Raw genomic sequence first — 18,031 nt, 5'->3', positions numbered from 1 at the left:
ATTATGTAATGCAAACATGTACCAACAAAAATAGAAATTCAAAAAAATTTTAGTGTCCACAAACTTGTGGGACAGATTCCCTCCTAATCTTGATTTCCATCCTATCTGACTACTTTTATACTACAATAGGAGCCTGAAAGGATGCAACAGAAAACCTCTGACCTAAAAACTCTAAGAGATTTACTCTCTCTTCCCAAAAAAGTTTGTAAACTTCCACAAAACAGGAAGGAGGGTGGCATGTGACACAGACCGTAAGGATCAAAAAGGAAGGTAAAATAAATTATTCATGGACAATACAATTGTCTATATAGAAAATTCAGGAAGCCCGCAACATATTACAGTTAAGACAATAAACAAAACAGCTGTTCCTAAGAGAAAAAAAAAAAAAACCATTTTTTTCCCTTGGTGGTATTGGAGCTGTCACCCAGAGCCTTTACACTGAGCTTCTCCTTTGGCCTTTTTTCACTTTTTTAAAGAGTTGACTTTCATTGAATTGCTAAATTGTCCAGACTGGGTTTGAACTTGAAATCCTCCCTGGTGCTGGGACTACAGGCATGTGCCAATTCATATATATATTTTTTTAATCAGTACTGGGAATTGAACTCACAACCTTGCACTTGCAAGGCAGGCACTTAATGATGCTGAGCTAAATCCCCAGCCCCCAATTCATATTTTTTAAAGTGTTCCTATATGTCTACAAAACAAAACAGGACATTAATTTTTAAATAGCTATTTACAATGTTAAAAAAAAAAGAAAAGCTATCTAAGACTGGGCTATAGCTCTGAAGTAAAGCATTCACCTAGCACATTCAGGACCCTGCTTTAATCCTCAACACTTCCAAAAGAGGATACCTAGTCATTAGTCAAACATAATGGTTCTATGAAGAAAATTATTAAACTGAATTAAGGGACATGAAAGTATTAGACCTAAATAAACACAGACATTATATATATATATATATATATTCATGACTGGGAAGGACTCAATTTGGGCGATTCTCTCTCAAATTAATCTGTGAGATCAATCCCATTCCAACCAAAATTTCAGGACAAAGGAGTACTTTCAAAAAAACTTTCTTTTGTCTTTCTGAGACAGGATTTTACAAAGCCAGCAGTTCAAAGCTGGCCTTGAACTTCCAGCAATCTTCCTGCCTCACCTTCCCAAGTGCTGGGATTACAGGCCTGCATCACTACACTTAGCCTCACAAAATTCTGGACTGATTTTACAATGTTACAGAAGAGGAAAGGGCCAAGCACAGCCAAGAGAACACGACAAAGAGGCAGGTTAGCTAGAGTAGACTAATCCTAGCAGGTGTCAAGGTAACTCAAAGAAAATCTGGCACTGGCACAGGAATAAATAAGTTACGTATGCCAATAAAAAGAACAAAGTCCACCCCCCAGTCCCTCACATTTATAGATAAAAAGATAAAGGTAACTTACAAATCATGGCTGCCAGGGACCTCTTGAAATAAATGGTACAAACCAACTACCCATCCACACTGAATGTCAAATTGGATCCTTACCTTATCCTAAAAGAATAAAATCCAGAAGGCATGATGATCATATGTAGAAAACAACAAGTTTTAGATTAACACAGAGAATGTCTTTATAATTATGTAGGAGGGAAAGATTTAAAGTTTTAAAAGCACTAAAAGATTTAGTTTTAAAAATTCACAAACAATAAAGCGAAAGATTAATAAATCTGACATTTAACAATTTCAAAATTCTGAGCCAGGCATGGTGGCACATGTAATCCCAGTACATAGGAGGCTGAGGTAGAAGGACTGTGAGTTTGAGGCCAGCTTACAAAACAAGTTCAAGGCAATCGTGGACTACCTAGCAAGACCTTATCTCAAAAATAAATAAGCTGGGTGTGCTGGCACACATTTGCAATTCCAGCACCCAGAGGCTGAGCAGAAGAATCACTGTGAGCTCAAGATCCCCCTGTGTTACAAAGTGAGCTCAAGGTCACCCTAAACTGCAGAATGAGACTCTGTCTCAAAAAGACAAAAAATAAATAAATAAAAATATAAGTAAATTTTAAAAAACAAAAATTTTTCAAAAATTTATAAAACGAACACCATGCAATATCAAAATATATGCACTAAACACATAACTTTTTAATTTTAAAAAGTGCATGTGAAAAAAAATGAAACATATATATCAGACAAGATTAGAAATAAGGTTATATGACAAACTCTACGAACCAATAAGAAAAAGAAAAATAACCCAATAGAAAAATGGGCAAATTACATGAACAGGCAATTTATAAAAGAGGAAGCCTAAGAGACCAATAAATTTTTAAAAAGATACTCAATTTAATCATAAATTACTACAAAGAACATTTTTTAAAACAATGAAATATCATTTCATGCCTCTTGGATCAATATTTAAGTCTCTATAATATTTACAGCTGACAGGAGTAAGAATTCACGTACTGCTGTCAAAAGGAGGATTGCCACGAGTCTGAGGCCAACCTGGACTTCACAGTGAGTTCAAAGTCAGCCTGAGCTCCACAGCAAGACCCTCTCTCAAAAAAACCAAAGACATAAAATAAAATGAAATGAAATAAAAGTGACAATATGCACTTCTGTGATCTAATAGTTCTTTTTAAAGGCATCCATGCTAAAGAACCTATCACATGTGTACATAAAACAACCCATTGGTGGATGTTAACTATAATACCATTTATAACCCCCAAATGAATAAATAATCTCAATGCCATCACTAGAAGAATGGATAAAAAAAATTAAGGTAAGAAATATTTACAGACTTCCGGAAGAAGATGGTGGATAGATAGCAGCAGCTTCGGAGGCTGAGAAACCGCACTTGAAATCCAGGAATAGTGCCAAGTAGGAAATCCTAGGCAAGGGGGGATATTTTTTGCTGACCCAGGAAAAAACTAAATTAAGAGAAACCAACTGGAAACGCAATCCTGGTGATACAGCAGGAACAGATAAGGTCTCAGCACAGAAGCCGGACCCCGCGCCACTGGAAATCATGATTTGAATTTCCTGCAGCCACTGCTGCGTCCCAGTCCACAATGCAGGGAGAGAGGCACAAAAGCTCTGAGAGTGGGAAGCGTGGAATGGAGTTGGGAGCAGGACTGGCCGGGTACCCTGCATCGACCTGCGGTGAGTGGATCGGGACCCTTCCATAGAGAATGAGGCTTCAGCGGAGGACATACTCCTACCGGGCAGACCTCCCGGAATGAGAAGCTGCAGTGACTTCAGTCACATATCCCCCTCTCAAGTGGGATTGGTGGGGAGTGCCTGGCCTGCGTGACGCCGCTGGCTGAGACCCAGTAGGCTAGCCCAACCCAGGTCCCAGCACCTGGAGGTGCACCCTAGCAGTGAAGCCTTCGGTAAGTTGACCTGGAGGGGCGGGCCTAGCATAAGCTGCCCAAGTCTGTGTCTCCCTAGTACACTGCAGTGGGCAGGAACACCTAGCCGGCGCAATTCAAACTGTAACTGACAAAAAAGAAACGGGGCCTCCTATATATGCTTGTATATAAGAAACAAAGAATATGGGAAGAGGGAGCAACAAGAAAGGGTCCTCGGCCCCCAATCCTGAGAAACATGCAATAGCAGACATGGCACCAATAGACATAGAGCGCTGTCTCCAGAGCCTCATAGACGAGTTCAGGAATGAAGTTATTAATGACCTGAAGCGAGACATAAGCAGAATAGTTAGAAAAATGGTAAGCACCGCCCAAGAAAAAAACAGATGGTGGAATGGAAGAACAGAAAAAAAAAGGGGGGAGAATTGTTTGATGGAGAAAATAGAGAAAACATAGAATACGTGAAGCAGGTTCAAAGAGATTACCAGGAAACTAAAAACTCTATCAAAAACTGGCATAACAGCTTGAAAGAAACTAAGGATAGATTATCTGAACTGGAGGGCAGATTTGTAATATGGGAGCATGAAATGAAAAACTTCCTAAAAATAACAAAAAAACAAACAGCAACAGTACAAAGGATAGAAGATAATAAGAGGGTCTATAATTACGAACATAAAAGAAGAAGTGGGGACACAAACAAATGGACTACAAAAGCTATTAACAGAAATAATCCAAGAGAATTTCCCTAATTTAGCAAATGGTAAAGATACTCAGATGTATGAGGCATACAGGACCCCAGCCACCTACAACCCAAACAGAACTACACCCAGGCACATAATAATCAAAATTCCAGAAATCCAATATAAAAACAGAATATTAAAAGCTGTCAGAGACAAGAAACAGATCACTTACAAGGGAACACCCATCAGAATTACAGCAGACTTCTCGGCACAAACCATCAAATCACGAAGAGCGTGGGGTGAAATAATTCAAGCTTTGAAAGACAATAATCTCCAGCCAAGATTGATATATCCTGCACAACTGTCCCTAGAAATTGATGGGAAAACAAGATGCTTCCAGGATAAAGAGGAACTAGGGGAATTTGCAACCACAAATTCAACTCTACAGAGAATACTGTAGGATAGTCTAAAAAAGAAAAATACCAACATTCCAGAAATAGTGGCAGAGAGGCCACAATGAATGGAGCAGAAAACAAAATGAAGAAGACAAACTGACAACAAACGACAGAAAAAGAGCTCAACAGAAATGAGGCAGAGAAGATTGGATGGTAGGAACAGCTATTTTGGAGAAAACAAGACATCATAATAGCTAGTGCTGATTTAGTATCATCTTGTTTTGAAGTCCCATCAAACTTGTACCCTTCTGTCTCCATCTGTCTTAAAAGGTTGTATCTTATTGGATTTTATTGTATGTGATAATATAAGCAAAAACTTTTATAGACAAGGAGATTATACAGAAACCATTGTTCATTTTCTGTTAGTTGGTTCTGAATACTCTGTACTAATGTCATTCTCTTGAATGGTTTTATAGTGTCTTGATATGTTCGGTGCTACAGTATATGGAGTTATACTCAAAGATTTCAAGGAAAGAGACATTATGGTAACTATTTTTATGTCAGGATATCTTGTGGTGAAACACTATTTTGCTTAAATGGATATGTTTTGACCTGCGCTGTTCTGTTGTTATGCCCTCTTTTATCTCAATCCCCTTTAATTATTTACTTTTTTCTCTTTATCTTTTTAATTAAGGGAAAAATAAAAAATAGCAGGATACATTATAGTAACCTACTTTGATTTCCTATTAACTTGATTTGAAATCCTGTATTGCCCTCACCATCTTGTTTTGACTGATTTTCCTGTATTCTGCTTTGCTTGATAGAACCAAGTTCGAAAGTATAGTCAAAACTGTGAAGACAATAAGATTCATTATGATGCCCATTCCGGTTGACTATTATTTTCTTTTAAAGCCCTGTAATGTCTCCAATGCTTTGGTTTTATTCCTTACTGTTTAGTTCAATTTTATTATAACTGGCAATTCTTTTTTAAGATAGCAAGAGGCAGTATGGTAACCACTGTTGATCATCTTATATTTTATTTTTACATTAGCTATTATGTCCATTCTTTTGATTTGACTGACTCTGTTCTGATATGTCGCATTTGGTTTTACTCTCTTCAAAAAAAGTACTAAGAAATGTGGGAGTAATAAAACCCAAAATGTGTAATTGTCATTGTACAAAAGAAAAGAAAGTGCTCTAAAGGTTATAACTGCATATATGTTTAAGTGTATAAGATAGATAACCATATTACTGAGTGTTTTTTGGATCATTGAACAAAACTGTTTGCAGTCTCACTGTTTGAAAGTCCACTTTATATGCTTCAATTTTGTAACTTGAACAACTATTTCTAAGATTAGAATATGTAATCTATTAACTAGTGATTTTTACTGTCTATTTTTTAAATTTTGTATTACTTGTACCCTTTTTGTTTTTTTCTTTTTCTCCTTAAATAAATAAATAAGGAAATATTTACAAACAAAATAATGCAATGTCTAGGATTTGCTTGAAAATAATGTGGGATGGGGTAAGTGGGGAAGTAGCATCATTGTAAGTTAATAATGATTTGTCAAAAAAAATGATTTATCAGTGCTCAATATATAGGAATGACAATACTATTTTACCTTATGTTTGGAATTTTCCAAGCTAAAAATCTTAAAATCATTCATATATACAATAGAATCCTATAAAGCAATTAAAACCATAAACCAGACTACTTGTTTCAATGTGGATATACCTGTGAATTAAAATGAGCAAAAGCAAGCTGCAAGAGGTTACATACTGTATATTTTATATGAAAAATTTAAAAACCCATCTCAGCTGGGCAAAGGTCTATACGAGGTACTACTCACACCCCTATGGATGCCTCAAACAATAAACTGAAAAGATCTGTTGGAATATTGTTCACAAATATGCAGATATGCAGTAAGTATAAAAACCTGGATAAAAGGACACACATCAACTTTAATACAAGGAAAGAATGTAATGAAAACTATGCTATACTTCCTGTCACTTTCTATTATTAGCAGACAAATTATCACTAAATACAGCAGATTGGTAACACATACAACCTGTGTAGTAGCACGTGGAATGAAGTGTAAAGAAAGAACCATACAGGTCAGTATAACCAGGTATGGTGGTGCATGCTTGTGATCCCAACACTTGGCAGGCTGAGGCAAGATGATCACCAGGAGTTTGAGACCAGACTAGGCTACACAGTGAATTCAAGACCTCCCTGGACTGTATAGCAATGCCCTGTCTTAAAAAACCAAACAAACAAAAAGCAGTATAAGCCCCACAGGACAGGAGTTATTTGAGCTGTGTGGATGAATATATTCGAATTCTTCAACCCAGCTGCTAGATGTTGTGGCACACACCTGTACCCCAGCACTTCGGGAGGGGAATCAGAAGTTTTAAATCCAGCCTGACAACCAGATGACTTAGCAATACCCTGCCACAAAATTAAAAACAAAACAAAACAAAACTAAGGACATAGCTTAGTGGTAGAATAAAATACAGAAAAATTTTAAACAGGAGCAAGACCTGAGAAGATTTCTCTCAGAGAACACTTTACTGAAGAAGAGTAAACAATATACACGAAAGGTATCCCTAATGCCAAATCATTTTAAAGACATCATCCTTTTTTTTTTTTAATCAATACCAGGGATCGAACTCACGACTGCCTGCTTGCAAGGCAGGCGCTTATGCCGCTGAGCTAAATCCCCAGCCCCAAGACATCATCCTTTATCTATAGACCATGCACCTGGGACAACAGAAGAGACAGTAAGAAAGTATTTACCTTCATAAGCTTCACGGCACCCAGAATGATGAATGCTCAGCCAGCACTTCTGGATAAATGAATGAGTTGCTATATATTCATTCAGCTGGGCAAAAGTCTATGTCACACCCCTATGGATGCTTCAGACAGTAAACTGAAAAGGTCTTTGCCTCAGAGATGCCATCTGGCGGGACGGATATGCAACACAAAAACAAATAGGGTACCCACAGTAGATAGGATAGAGTGGAGGGACCAAGGCAGGTCCCTTGGGAAAGGCAAAAAGGAAAGGAAAAGCCAGTCATGCAGGACCTGGGGGAGAGTGTAGCAGGCAGAGTTATGGAGGTGGGGGACAGAAGGAATTCCAGGTTGGGCCCTGGGTAGGAACGTTAGGAACTATACATGAAACACACTTATACCCTCTTACACTCAACTAGTACTGTCTGCTGGAATTCATGCTCCACCGAGAGACACAGGCTAAGACAAACTAGAAACAGGACGATCTACTGGTCCCTTCAACCTGCTTTTTCTACACAGCCCCACTCCCATCCAAAGCCACCCTAAGAAGGTGCTACCTCATTCTTCCAACTGAATAATGGGGTCTGCCTTTGTGGAGGTAACCTAATACAAGTAGACAGCAGCCCTATACTCCATGCATGGCAGAAGGAAGCAAGAAGCAACACAGACTCCACCTAATATAACTCTTTTAAAAAAATGGTCCTGAACCACAGAGCTGACCCAGAGTGAGAACCCAGGGGACTTATGGAGCTTACTGGTGGGGACAGACACTCCAGCATCTGTCAGTGGGGCTGGAACCCGCCTCCGACACTAACTAGCTGCAGGTTAGAAGGGTTTCCTCACCAAGTGTCCATGTGAGTGTTTTTGCAAACTGTCAGGCCATATATAAATATACTGCATATAGGCTTAATCCCCTTCAATCCACACTTATTAAGCACCTATTCTGTGCCATGTGTTATACTAGGTAGTTGGATCCAGCAATGGACCAAACTAACAAAAATCCCCCTCTCTCAGAAGTACACTTCAGTGGAGAAGAAATATACAATAAACATAATAAACATATGGTATGCTAGAAGGTGAAAAGAGATATGGAGAAGGCAACGGACAGAGAAGGGAGGATACAGCTGTAAAGATTGTATGTTTACAGGAAAGAGAGCAGAACAACAAACTTCTAAAGGCCAGAGAAAGCCTTTGAGGGCTATATAGATTGACACAGTGTCTAGACTTTGCTGCTGTATTGCAAATGCAACCATAGTTCATATATAAATGAACAAGCATGGCTATGTCCCAAAAAAACTTTATTAACAGACATTAGAAGCTGAATTAGAGGTCTTTCCCTCTGGTACTCTGTAAATTATCTAGAACAGCTTGGTCTCCCACTTGACAGCTTTCAGGAGAGGGTTCATGCTGCTTAGTCCTAGTAAGTTCAAGGAGTCAATACCAATGAATCACAGTTGGCAAATTTAAGGAAACCTGTTTGTGCTCATTAAACATTTACTGGCTGAATGAATGTAATAAAAGCTATTGATTAAGCAATTATGACCTGGTATAATGATAGCACTTGGCAAACAGGACTCAATAGAAGTTGGTGGTGACAGTAAATGTGATTATTACTTTTAAAATTACTATTAAGGCCTGGTTCTGTGCCCAACTAATAACAGACTCAGTACTAACTTAGTATCTATCTGCTAAAGAAGAAGCTCTTCAATCTCAGTGGTGCAAAGGTACTACTATATTTTGGATTTTGAAGGTTCCCCAAAGGCCCATGTGATGAAGATTTAGTCCCCAGGTCATGACACGATAAGGAGGTGGTGAAACTTTTAGGAGATAAAAGTCTCTAGGCTTTCCTGGCTGTTTTTGGTCACAATAAGGTAAATAGGCAAGTTTCCTCCATTATGTACCCTCCTCGCCATGATACTCTGTCTTGTTCCAGGCCTAAAAACAATGAGGTCAAATGACCATAGATTGAAACCTCTGAACCATGAATCAATATAAACCTTTCCTCTTTTTAATTTGAACACAGAAACCAAGTTCAGATTTTCTGGCAAATGGTTATATATACATAGTATGAGCCATGCAAGCCCAGAGGAGCTAACGTGGCTCTGTCTGCCTTTGCCATCCCTGAGCCACCCCAAGCCTGAACTAGCAGCCCTGGCCCAGGGGAAATCACTCACATAAAATCGCAGCAGAGCCCCGTCTGAGTTGCAGCACCAGGACCTCCTGCCCAAGTACTCATGGGCTGTGTTGAGCAGCATGAGGGAGGATGGGAGCATCGGTGCTTCTGACATCCCTAGGGAAGGCCAGACCAACAGAGTTAGCAGAACACACGTACCTCCGTGAGGGCTACAAGGCTCAGGCCACTCTTCTTGGGCTTTTCCTTTCCAATATAGCCAAATGTTTTTCTTCAGTTCCTTTTATCTGTTTTTAAATAAATAATGACTTGGCTGGCTTTAGTAAAATATGAGTATTAACAACCGATTCAAATCATACAGGCAAGTATAAATAAGGAATGTTTCATTCACGAAAATACTAGCCTCCAGAGAACCACTACTAGTATCACGTGAATGTCACTCAAACCACCTTTCTGTGAATATGAGGTGTTTTTACAGAGGCACAAATAATTTATAAAAATGGAACCCACACTACATACCATTTCCTAAAAACCCCTGTATTTTGGTATACTTGAAACTACAGAAGAAAAGGAAAACAGGAAAAAAGAACTACTAAATATCAGTTAAGCTTGTGTTTATCACTAAACTATTGTTCGTTTCTTAAAAATCTTCAGAATTTTTGAAATTTTGGGCCATAATTTATTACTTGCTTCTAACTAGTATTTTTAGTTGATTAAAACAAAATATATCAGAAGAGAAATTACCAGACAGAACCATACAAGGTAAAAATAAGTTTCTTTCATGAAATTTGTTTTACACTTTTTATTATTGTTCAGACTGTCAAAAAAGTGTAAGCACTGTATTTAAAAAGTCAGATAATCATTAAGAAGTTCAAAACATCCCAGTTTTTAACAGAACTTTCAGTTTCTATTTTTAAAAAAAATTTTTTTTTTTTTTACTTTTTATCAGTACTGGGGATCGAACTCACGATCACCTGCTTGCAAGGCAGGTGCTTATGCTGCTGAGCTAAATCCCCAGCCCTGAGTTTCTATTTTTAAAGACATCAAATGACTACTATACAAAATCAGTGAGTAGGTTTGTAAAACTTCCTTTCTCCTTATCTCTCAGTTTTGCTGCATACATTATTTGTAGAGATTCCAGATTTATAGCATTTCTGTTCTTTTCCATAACCATAATTAGCCTGACTGCTTTCTCTGAACTCTCATTTTAAATGGATTAGGTGTTCATCGTAACTCTCTTCCCATGGCTTTGCCCTTCTCACACTGACTTCCTATTCCAAAAGCATTTTTAAGAATTGTTCATGGCAGCCAGAGTTCTTGTTTGTAAATGTCTGTTACCACCACAATTACAAAGAGTTTTACTAGATATCTAAGGCCACTTTTTTTCTTTCTTTCCTTGAGAACTAGATAGACTTACATCACTCCAACTGCATGAAATGTTGCTAAGGAGAAATCTGAAATGAGTCTCATTTTATTGTGCCATAAAGATAAACTGCTTGTTCAATTTAGAAACTTAAATAAACTTTATCCTTAAAGTAGATGCTTAGTCAGGCTGTGTTTGATATAGACTGCTGCATATCAATTTCTTTTGGTATCGACTATGTATGTGCAATCTGCTTTTTTCTTCTGTTTACTATTCACAGATATTGTTCTATATTTGACATGGGCACAATTACTCCTGTTTCAATGCTGGAGTCCTTCCATCGTGGGCACCACTTGTCCATACACTGCACCATCTCTGTCCTCCAGCTCTTGTCTTCCCTCCAGTGCTGTGACGTGTTAACTGTACCACTCATTTGTTTCAGTCACATTCATTCTGCTCCTTGTTGTTTGGGTTTATAACAGTCAGATGGTTTACAGGATTTTCCCTCAGTTATACAATCTCCCTTTCATTTCATTCTGTTTATCAAATTTTTAAATAAGTTAGTTTCTTGTGCAAACCATTTATAGGCACTCTGCCTCTCTTCCTTTGTGTGTGTTTTCTTCCAGACTAAATTGATCTGTGGTTTTTCTCATTTTGTTTTGTCTTAGATTTCTGCATGCTATAGTCAATGTTTTCTTTTTGCCACTGCCCCCCTCATTTTTTTGTATCTCCTGTGGATACCACCCACCACCACCCCCCTGCGCACACACACACACACATACACACACACACACACACACACACACACACACACACACAAACACTCTAAGAGCAGGACTTGCTACCTGCAGCTGTCAGTTCCTTCAGTGTCTGCTGTGCTACAGAACTCACCTTACCTGAGGTCAGCACCGCCCATGGATGTCCACAACCAGTGACTGAGTAGAACCGGAGTATAAAAGCCTGGCCACCTCAGCTGTTCTCCCTGGCCAACATGGCAGAACAGCTCTGATGGAAAACTGTCCATTCCAAGCTCCCTGCCAGATGGCCAAGGCTCTGCCAGGCCTGCATCACAGTTCAACTTGTCCTTGTGCCCAATCCTGCTGTTACCTTTTAACTTTCTTTTTGTAACTATCAATTACTAGCAAGTCATGTCTCCATATCTGCTTCCAGAGAGCTCAATATGTGACAGTGCTCTCACCTAGCTACTTACCACCCAGCCAGAATTGTATTTTATCCTGAATTCACCCTTCAACTAAGTCTGGTCTTGGAAGGACCCAGAAGCCCTTCTTGCTATTGCTAAGGGCCAGGGCAATATGAGGAACTGTCTCCTTTGGTCTGCTCTTCACATATGAGAAGATATTAATAATATTTCTGAGGACTTGTCAATGTACAGCATTGTTTTCTCTTGGCTTGCCTAAAGGGGGACAAGAAACGAGAGCTGGTCCACTAGAATCTTTTCTTTCTCTTTGACATACTTTTCAAAGTTGAAGGAATTTGACCTTTCCTTTTCCCTTCTTTCCTGGCAATTTTTAGACCTATATTTTGTATGCATAACTAATTTTGAGAGAAAGGCAAATCAAGAAAAATAGTAATATCTGTAAATCTTATAAGCTCTTCACTATGAAAATCCTTTTGGAAAGCAATTAGGTACTGTTTGTCAAGAGCTCTAAGAATGTTCACTCTCAAAAATTCACGCTAAGAAAACCAATTGAGCAGAAACAAAAGGTGTGCATGAGGTGTTACCACACCACGACCTGTAAGAAAGCAATACTGAAATTCTCCTAAGGACTCGGCAGGTGGTCAGCTCAGCACTAGATGCACCTTATTTCAGCATTACAAAGAAAAGCCTACGGAGCAAAACAGGAACCACTACCTACTACAGAGTCCAAAAGCTCCCACATCCAATCCCCATGCCCCAGAGATCCTGCTGGACCTGAGGCTCTGAGTCCCTGCCCACCAGGCTCCATCTCCCCAGCACGCTCTGCTTCTGCTCTTCCCCGGGTCCTCAGCCCAACCATCACCCCAGTGGCGCAGCCTCAGGTGCCCTCCTCTCAAGTCAGTCTCACTGGCCTGGCACTGTCAGAAATCTTATCCGTCTCCCCCACCATGAACTGTCAAGGCCAGAAGGTCTTACTAAGATGCTTAATGTACTCTGGGCAGCTAAGAAATACCTGAGGAATCAACAAAATTATAGATACAGCTAATAGCAGACAAATCACAAGTTCTCTAGGAAGCTGGAGTAACTTTCCTTTCTTTTTTACTTTTTTTGTTTTATAAACTACATTGAGGAAAATTCCCCAACAAATTCATTTCTGAGTTAGCTGAATAAATGCATAAATATGTTTATTATTACAACTGTACCATAGTTGGCAGGTTCACAGGCAATGTCTGCTTTAAGTGTTTATTGTTGTAACATAATTTCTTCAGTTCAGTGCTTTTTTTCTACCACTGCCCTGGCCACAGTTCAAGTAAGGGTCCCTTCATTAAGAGTCCCAGGCCCACCCTGCCCTGATGGCTGTTCATCACTTAGCATCCACCACATTCTGAGTTCTAACTTGCTGTGGTGCTTCTTGCCTTTGTTACTTCATTTTGTCCTTGGAACAACCACCGAGGAAGGTGTCTTGTATTTCCAGTATGGACAGAGAAAAAAAAAACACATTATGTGAACCAAGAAGACAGTCAGGATGTGCAGCCTGTGTCGGCTTCACACTGCCCTTGGCTTCCCATGTCTCAGGCGGCCACGGGGACTGGAGGAGTCAGCATACAAGGCACTTTAAAGCACTTTTTGATAGCCTTACCTTGCCATCATTCCCTCCAGGCTGCTACCAGCACCAGATGTACATGTGACAGGCCCACACCTTCTGAGCCCACCGCACACTGAACCTACTGAGGGAAGAAACACCTCTGCTTCTGTCAAGCGTATGTGAAATCCTGTCATAGTGAACCCTAGGCCTGCTTACAGTGCCTGAGTAGAGCTCAAGCCTTGAGGCAGAGGCCAAGGGCAAGAACATGTGGATCAGGCCCACCCCACCAAACCTGCTACCAGCACACCTTCCTCCACCGGATTCTGGAGCTGCTGCTGATGGCACAGAGATCGGAAGGTGTCCTCCTCCTGCCAGATGATCCTGTGCAGGATGATCCAGGGCAGCACCGAAGAGACATGGGGCTCCTTAGGTTCCTCCTGCACAGCCATGCTGCAGTCAATGACCTGGCAGGGGATAAGGGGGTGTCACAGTGGGGCATGCTCTGCTCCTTGCCCTCTTGAAATGAGCTCTGATGGTGGTGTCCTCTAGGAGACCTGGCACATGCTGCCTGCCACCTCCATGGCTCTGATGTGGGAAGGCTCACCTAGCAACACCCCAGCTTATTATCAGACAGTGCCCCACAGTGCCCAAAGACAGTCACACATTATCTCCCTTATGCCACATATGGTTAGCAACTGTAATTTAGAACAGCCTGGGAGAAGACAGCAATTGGGCGAACTATAAGTGAGCTAAGGGTCTGTCAGCTGCTGTAATAAGAACAAATACAGGAATTAGAAATCACAGAGGAGGGCTGGGGATTCAGCTCAGTGGTATAAGCGCCTGCCTGGCAAGCACTGGGTCAAGAGTTTGATCCCCGATACCAAAAAAAAAAAAAAGAAATCACAGAGAAGGAATGGGGCAGACAAAACTGAACTCAAAAGAACTATGGCAGGACAAGGAAGGGTGCACTAATCCTTCTGCCTCTCCCCTCCATTTCCACTTCCTTGGCTGTAACCATTCTGGACCACTATCAGGAACCCCTGCCTACAGGCCTGTCCTCTTTCCTCATACCTTGTCCCGTTTGGGTGTTGAGTAAAACACAGCCACTCACCTGCTGGGGCAGGGCAGGGTGAGGAGCCAGGGGTTACCTGAATGAGGTTATTGGTGAGCCGGACAAGGCCAGTAGTAGAGGATGATTCCTTCAAGATACTGCCACTGTTGTCTGCAGAGAGTGTCTGCTCAATACCCAGCAGCAGCTGGGTTACTGTAGCCACCCACTCCTCCTTGGCTGCAGCTTCACTGGAGTTCACCATCTGCTGGACAGCCTCATTCAGAGATATCTCAGAGCATTCAAAACACTGCTGGTGGTCCTTCAACCGGAGCAAGGAGTCCTGAGCACAAGAAGCAGCAAGCAGATAGGTACACTGTGAGCTCAGCACACACAAATGTCAGATCTGAGATGGGGATAGCTGAGGTAAAAAGACAGGGAATGGGAAAAAAGATACATAGATAAACAGGCAGACAGGAAAAAAAGCTCCCCCAGTGAAGCATAGACCCCCATACAGTCTTGCAGAATTCTGGAGAGCAGATGGTCACCTATGTACAAAGTCAGCATGGCATGCTATCTCCTGGGGGCTCTTAGGCATTTCGCCTCTGTACCTCATCTTCCCATTTATAAGCCTGGACCCTGGGAAAGAGGCCACAGAGATGGCAAGTGGCCACGGTGAGACTATGGAACTCTAACATCCATCAGCTGTCCCCCAAGTTACCACATCTCTCCAGTGCCAGGGCTGTGGAGGGGGCTGTGGAGCAGGGCAGGGGCAGGATGCCAGGAAAAAATTGTCTCAGGAGAGGTAGGTCTGAAGCAAGGCCACAGCAAGGGCATTGGCCAGGCAGCACTAAAGTCATCGTTTGTGAGCCATCTCCTCCCCCAGGCCAAGGTGGGGCCGAAGTGCTGAGTCCTTCTCAGCTTCAGGTATATGCCATCCCGCCAGAAGTAATATGAATATAATGAGCTGATGGGCACATGGAAGAGCTCCCAGAATACCACACACAGTGGTTACCTCTATTTAGAATCTCCTCTTTGGAAGCCATCATTTTTTGCAACATGGGGAAGGGAGGTGACTAGATTATAAAAGTACGTTCCATTTAAACATGTGGGATCTTAGACTCTTTGATAACTGGCTGTGCATGGAGAAACAGCTTGGCTATGAATTCACAGATCAGGTGGGCCGCTTGCTAGACCAGCAGGAAGCACCCGCTGCCTGGTGCCCCACTGGGCTCTGACCTCCCTACAGCCCAGGCCCAGCAGTAGCTCCTGCCTGGCTTGACATGTGCAGCTGCCATTTTCTGTGATGACACTAACAGGTGTGAAAGCAGAAATAACCTGCCTTTAGAACGTGCTGCAATGTCTGAAAACAGATCAAAACCTCCTCTGATTTATCAGCCCTAATTACCAGGAAAATGGATTCTGTTTCTTTAGAAGTCAGCACCCACGAGCAAGAGGCCATTGATGTGGGAGCCGCCTATAGAATGTAGCTGTGGAGTCCAAATCTGAGCGGATTCCTCCTGGTCAAAGCACTAAACACATAAAGGCAGACAAAGACTACTGGCCTTAAGCTGCAGAAGCACTGCTGTGAAAATCAGACACAAGACAAAGATCTGCCAGCAGTGCTCTACTATAACACAATCCCCAGGGCTCTAGACCAGAAAAACTAAAACCCAGAAGAATAGCTGCCAACCACATGGAGAACGAATTATCCCTGACTGTGGGCAGTATAATCATCTATCCAAACAAAAAGAAAACAATGATAAATAATGGGAATTGAGTAAAGCAGCTAGGTTTAAAATAAACAGGCAAAACCCAACATAGTTCCTAAAAAACAAGAAATATACAATTTTAAAAATACAGTAACAACAACAACAAAAAGGTCCTTCTCAAAATAGCATCCCAAAAATATTAAGGCTTAAGAATTGACTCAACAGGAAGAAAATTACATCCTTATAGAAGGATATACAAGATGACTTGTCTAAATTGGGAGATAGCTTTCACATACCTAGAAGGGAGGATGCCCCACCACTCCAGAGACACAAGAGGAAACAAGATAAATGCAAAACACAAATGCCGCTAGAAGAAAATCAGATCAAATGTGCCTTTTTTCTCTGCTTTTGTGTCTCCTGCTTGCCTCCCCTATGAAACATAGGTTTCATCAGAGTGGCCTTCCTTTCCTCCAGTGCCAATCACCCTGGGGGAGCTCAAGACATGTATGTAATAAGTACACAAGTATTTTTCCAGGCTGCTTGAGCATAATAAGCAAAACCACAATGAACAAAACCATAAACACATGAAAACATTAAAAGACATCCCAAAATAAAATTTCAGGGCTGAGGATACAGATCATTGGTAGAGTACGTGCTCAGTATTACAGGCTCTGGATCTGATTTCCAGTTGGAGGGGGGAGAATTTTTGCTTTTGCTCATAAAAGCAAACAGATTAAAAGATAAATGAAAGTCAAAATTTAAGAGCAGATGTCACACTGGCAAAAACTATTTGCAAGATCTGATAAGAAAAAGATTACTATCTGTAACATATAAAAAGTCTCACACAGTATGTGTGGGGAGGCCTTTTTTGGAGGGGGGTGAATCTAGAGTTTGTGATTGCTTCATAGTCTAGTGCTGAGACTGGTAGTGTGAATGCTACACCCACTCTAGGGCAGCTAGCCCGCGTACAACACAAAGGAGGGAAAGAGGCTTGCTCCTCTCCTCTTTGCTCCTGTTACTTTTGCTGTCTTCTTCAGCCATGAATGGTTGGTAGCCCCTAATCCTCTGCCATGCCACCCTGTCTTAAGAGTCAGCTGATTATGGACTGAAACCTCCACTAACTCTGAGATAAATAAACCTTTCCCTCTTCAACTCTGAGTTTCAGGTATTCTGTCCCAGCAATGAGAGAAAAGTAACTAGAAATACTGAACAATAACAGAGAGTAACTTATTCACAAAAATTGGGACTTCCACAGCATGTGGCCCAGGCCCTTAGTGCTGTGTGCTGCTCATCCAAAGAGTACTTCCTTCCCCATCAGTGGGGCTCCCTGCTTATCCAGTAGCCGATGACAACTACAGGGCAAGACAATGTCTGAGTGTTGGGGCCACCTCACAGAGATAGCAAGGACTAACCCCTCTTCTCGTTCTCCCTAACCATACATATAACCCCACCCCGGTACATTCAACAGTCCTTCCCATACCACCAGTCCACAGTCTGACACAATAACTAAGGTCAAATACATTTCATTCCCTGATCTCTAGTCTGACTCCCTCAGCTACAGTTGCTGCTTAGATGGTGTTCTTTTATCTTCAACTATGTTGTTGTATATGATTCTGTGTGTGCGTGTGTGTGTGTGTGTGTGTGTGTGTGTGTGTGTGTGTGTTTTACAAGGGACTGAACCAAAGGCCTTCATAGTAAGTTACAACCTCATCTCATTTTGGGGGAGGGGGTATATTTTTTATTCTGAGACTGGTCTCAACACTTAAATTGCTAAATTGCCCAGACTGGACTTGAATTTGCAATCATCCTGCCTCCCCTTTCAGAGTG

General features: G+C 41.1%; 1 protein-coding gene across 4 annotated transcripts in view; it reads right to left on the bottom strand.

The window, feature by feature from the left end:
- Cabin1 (calcineurin binding protein 1) overlaps positions 1-18,031 on the bottom strand; it is a 153,438-nt gene that overhangs the window by 91,741 nt on the left and 43,666 nt on the right. For all 4 annotated transcript variants that reach the window (XM_063225858.1, XM_063225856.1, XM_063225859.1 and 1 more), the window contains 3 exons: positions 14,593-14,835; positions 13,752-13,908; positions 9,381-9,496 (listed from right to left, as the gene is read on the bottom strand). In XM_063225858.1, the coding sequence (XP_063081928.1) occupies positions 9,381-9,496; positions 13,752-13,908; positions 14,593-14,835 (516 nt within the window). The remainder of the gene's footprint in view (positions 1-9,380; positions 9,497-13,751; positions 13,909-14,592; positions 14,836-18,031) is intronic.

Source organism: Cavia porcellus, unplaced genomic scaffold (assembly GCF_034190915.1).
Source record: "Cavia porcellus strain 051 isolate PalLab524CR breed Dunkin Hartley unplaced genomic scaffold, mCavPor4.1 scaffold_16, whole genome shotgun sequence".
NCBI classification, from domain to species: Eukaryota; Metazoa; Chordata; class Mammalia; order Rodentia; family Caviidae; genus Cavia; species Cavia porcellus.
The sequence above is the reverse complement of the archived record's forward strand: the minus strand, read 5'-3'. Positions and strand labels throughout refer to the sequence as shown.